Below are 4,581 nucleotides of genomic sequence, written 5' to 3'. Positions count from 1 at the left end.
GGAGCTGCCTCGGGAGCCTTCCCAGTGCTCGAGGGTTTTCTTGTGATTAGTCTTTGCTGCCACGCTCTCTCTGCCCTTCGGGGACATTTCTGGAGGCCTCTCCTTGGGTTTCCTCCCCCTTTTCTTCCCGCTTGTGCTTTTCTTTTTTTCCTCTTTGCTGGATGAAATCTGTTCCCTGCTTTTCTTTTTCCGGCTGGCCTCTGCGGAGGTTCGGAAACAGTTCTGTGTCCGTGGGGTGACACGGGGGTTAGTGAGTATCCTGGGGCCAGGCACCGGCACCGGCACGCACAACCCATGCCTCACCTGCCCAAGCCTGGACCACCCCACGCCCCGCTGGCATCACCTCCCTGAGGACAAGCTGGCCAGCACTGAGCAGCTACAACTGGCCTGGGGGTGTTGGGGACCCAAAGGGGGACAGGGACGTTCCCCCCCAGATTGTCACAGCATTGCTGGTGCTGCTGGGAGCTGCTGTGCTCCGCTCTTGGCAGACACGGATGGATGGAGCCCCAGAGCAGCCCGAGGATGGGCACGTCGGAGCAGGGACCAGCCCGGATCAGCCCCAGTTGCTTCCTTACCTCCGAGTGAGCCTTGATGATGTGGTACTTGACCCCGCTCTCAGAGCTGAACTCCTTCTGGCACAGGAGGCAGCGGTACTTGCCCACCGAGTGGTCCCCCTGCAAGACAGAGCATCCTCCTGCAGCCCCAAGCAGAGCCGAAAATGCCCTGGAGGGGTGGCTCCCCCTGCCCTGCTCCCCTCCCCATGCAGGGAGGTTGATGCCTGAACCTTGAGGCAACAGAAAATAAATGCTCATTTCTAAACCACCAGATCTCTGCCGGCCCACAGCTCCAGGCCAGCTCACAACCGCATCTTCTGCTCTGAATTTCAGCCTGCACCGGTTGTGCTGCAGCAGCGCTGGTGGTGCCGGCTGTCGTGGCGCCAGGCCAGGCATCGTAGTCCCGGGTCCGACGAGACCGGAGGGCAGCGAGCAGCAGGTTTTGCTGCCTGTGCATCCCCAACACCGGTTGTTACGTTACCACTGACATCATGTATGTCCCTGGGCGTGCGGGAGGCTGACGGGGCACACCAGCCCATTTCCTCACTGTCAGCAGATCTGTGACCTCCTGGGACTGAATCGCCGTGTAATTTTGTAGTTTATGTCCAACAGACTCACCTAATTTTCCTTTTATGCTGTCAGAGAGACACAGCGACTGCTGGATTTCTGTCGTTACAGCCCTTGTGGGGATGACTGATCTCCTGGCTCTGCCGCAGTTCACAGCACAGGGGAGATAATGTGCTCTCTGTTGACGAGGGGTTTATGGATGGGCCCCTCCAGGCGATATATGTGCTCCCTGGGAATTTCTCCATAGCCGGCTCCGTGCTGTAAATCTGGAGTTAGACAGGTCTTTCATTTCAGGAACAGGCAGGAGGCGGGCAGGCCTGGCCCCGCTGCAGGTTGGCTTCAGAAATACTCGGGCAAAAATCATCTTGGCGCATCATTCCCCGCAGAAGATGGGGTGCTGCTGGGGAGCATCCTCCACCATAGGTAAGGCTTGATGTATTTCAACCAATTCTGCAGGATTTTACAACAGAAATCACAGGCAAGCTCTGGAGGGGCTGTGATTTACGCCAGATTTGGTGGCACATGTATTCAATCCCAAACTAAATCCTCTGTAAGGGCAAGAGTCCCGTTGACAGCAGCGCCTGGGGGACACAAAGCAGCAAATTCTCCCAGTGCTGACCCCCAACACCCGGTCCTGGCTATGCCAGACTCGCCGGACCTGGAGGGTGCAGCTCTGCAGTTAATGAAAATGTTCGTGCAAACGCCTGGCTGCTTTCTGTGCACAGAACCAGCCACAAAACGGCTCCGTTTTCTCTTGGAGACTGCTGGTGGGCTGCCTGGTGCTGCAGGCTAGCAAAGGAACTGCCCTCGTCTCCTGGGTTTGCACTTTTATCCTCTATAAATGCAGTTTCTTCTGCCGGATCTCTGCAGCCCATTTGCTAAACGATCTCATTAAGGGTTGGTGTTGGAGGAGAGCAGGAGTTTGTGTTTTTAATAACCACGGGGTATGCATTGGAGCTGCCTCCTGGAAGCTCCATTCAATGGAAGCTGCAGCTGGAAATGTTTCAGGGTATAAAGCTTTACCAGCTCTTACTCAGTTCCAATTTGAGGGACCTCCGCCTAGCTCCCGATCCCTCCATCGTGGCGGCTGCCGGCCACCGGAGCTCACTGCAGCCGGCAGCATCGCTGCTCTATTGAGCGGGAGGGCACCGGTCTCTGCACAGACCGGCCACCTCTTCCATCCCCAGGAGACACCGCACCAGTGTCCCTCCAGCTGGGGAAGCTGCTGGAGGGGCTGCAGGGCAGCCCAAATCAACGGAGAAAGACTCCTGCTTCCCACCGGCCTCACGAAATGTTCAGCTTCCAACGCCCAGCTCCCTGGCTCTGAGCTCCTGCGGTCAATGCGTGTGAGGTGTTGGCCGCACTGGGTAGCTGAGGGCTCATAAACGACTCGGAGGCTGCAGGAACCAAACTGGGCAGGGGCTGCTGTGGGGCCGGGATGCTGGGGCGGGGGGGGGCGAGGGAGGCGCGGGTTTTCTGTCTGCGAGGCACTCGGGGTGTCAGAGGTCTGGGCTCTCGGGTGAGACGTTTGTGTTGCAAGACCTCTCCTCCAAGGCTGGGATGAGAGCCCAATCCCCTCCATCACATCTGCTCAGCTCAAGCTTCTCTGCCTTCATCTGCCTGTGGCTGTGGGTTTGATCCTGCCCAGGAGGACAGTGCTGAGCATCAGCAAACAGACGGGGATGGTGCGACAACGGGCTGAGTGGTGACAGCTCAATGGGCAGCGGCATTTCTTGGCCAGCCCTCCCAGCAGCCACGATCCTTTAACCTGTGCTGTTGTGCCTCGGCCTGTTGCTTCCAAACAAGCCAGGGGGGAGAGAAAACCAAAACCCAGCCCCACCTCTGAGCCAAGGCTGTAAAAAGAGGGACCTACCTTGTTGCAGTTGGCCAGGTGAGCTTTCAGCCCCGAGACGCTGGAGTAAATGGCTTCACAGCACTGCGGGAAGAAACAAAGCAGGGTTTGCCACAATCCCTCCTCGTCTCCGTGCTTTCCTGTGCCGGGCCAGGAGCCCGCTGTGCCAGCAAGGCCACCGGTCCAGGCTACGCAGCGTGAGGTTAACGCTCTGTGAGACACGGAGGGCTCTGGTCACACGTTTCCTATTAGTGCTAATGGGAGTCATGTGGCCACATCTCTCTGCAATGGGCTGAAAAACATCTCCCCTAAACGTCTCCGTGGAAAACGTACATTTGTGAGCCGTCGGGAGGTCCTGCTGGGCTACAGGAGTTCTTGGAGCCACAGCAGATGCTTAACGGAGAAGAGAAATCACCCGGGCAGCAGCATGACCAGTTTCTGAGCAACGTCTTTTCAAAGTGCCTGTGTATGACATTAATTAGCCAGCGCGTCTCCCCCGGCCTTGCGGTAACAGCCACGTTCAAAACTCCCGTTAGCAAGACTTTGTTTCAGATGATAAATCAACAGCCCAGCACAAGGGTGGAGTTCACCTCCCCACCAGCTCAGGCCAAGGCTGCGTTTTACAGCAAGATGAAGCGCACACACTATGTCCCCGAGGTCTTTGCCTGTCACACGGCTTTAAAAAGAATGGCTTAAAACCAGTCCCTGCTTCGCTCTGGGAAAAGCAGGTTCTCTGCATAAAAAGGCTCTTGAACACAGAGCATGCAGCCTTCGCCCCGGCCGGATCTCAGGAGCTTCCCAAAGGCAGCTCCAGAGCCCGAACTGGGCAATGCTGAGCCATCAGCCCGCGGGCGCCTTGGGAGAGGGTGGCCCAGTTCCCAAGCCCACCGGCTTGAGCACACCAGGAGGGTCCCAAAGGTGGGACATGCTTCAACCAGGCACAGCAGCAACCCCAGGGAGAGGAGGTGAAACGAGGGTCTGAGCATCACTGCCAGCTTCATCCAGGGCCCAACAAGAACCTGGCTTTGGCGGGTTTCTGCCCCAAAAACTTGCCCCTCCTCCTGCAGACTGAGACCAGCCAGCCCGGAGAAGAACAGAGACGGTCCTTACGTTGTTGGGACAGTTGATGCGGCCCTTCTCCTTCACTTCGTTCTTCCAGTTTTCCAGCAGCCTCGGATTGAGCTTTGGAAGCCCCGGTCGGGTGTAATTGAGCTGCAAACAATAGCAGACAATTAGCAGAGCGGCACACACCAGTCCGGTCCGTGGTGGAGTCCTCGCTCTTCGCATGGGTCTTGCCCCCCCGCCCGAAGGAGAAGTGAATCAGAGCCGAGAACCAGTTGGGAGACTTCCCCAGAGATGTCATCTGCCCCCCCCGGGCACCGCAGAGCAGGGGGGTGGCTCTGCCTGCTGCTGTGCCACGGGCGAGGTGGCAGCTGGGCTGGGGGGCATCTGCGGGAAAGGAGCAGGGCAGGAGCCCCCGGCACCGCAGCCACCTCCACACCACGCTGGCAAACGGGTGAGGGGAGGCTCCTGCTCCTGGGTCCGTGCCCCATCGCGGGGCCAGGCCCAGGCCCAGACCCAGCGTTTTTGGTGCCTCGTGGCGGACCG

The 4,581-nt window shown here is 58.3% G+C and overlaps 1 protein-coding gene across 1 annotated transcript in view; it reads right to left on the bottom strand.

Annotated features, from left to right (window-relative positions):
- Positions 1 to 3: 3 nt before the first annotated feature.
- Positions 4 to 4,581, bottom strand: part of LOC104165266 (zinc finger protein 512B-like) — a gene marked incomplete at its 3' end in the record, with an annotated part of 26,624 nt that continues 22,046 nt past the window's right edge. The window contains 4 exon segments of the mRNA XM_009704842.1: positions 4 to 222; positions 576 to 674; positions 2,995 to 3,057; positions 4,084 to 4,185. Of these exon segments, the coding sequence (XP_009703144.1) occupies positions 4 to 222; positions 576 to 674; positions 2,995 to 3,057; positions 4,084 to 4,185 (483 nt within the window).

This window comes from Cariama cristata, unplaced genomic scaffold, assembly GCF_000690535.1.
Source record: "Cariama cristata isolate BGI_N322 unplaced genomic scaffold, ASM69053v1 scaffold14837, whole genome shotgun sequence".
Lineage (NCBI taxonomy): Eukaryota > Metazoa > Chordata > Aves > Cariamiformes > Cariamidae > Cariama > Cariama cristata.
This window is presented reverse-complemented; position numbering and strand designations above follow the sequence as displayed.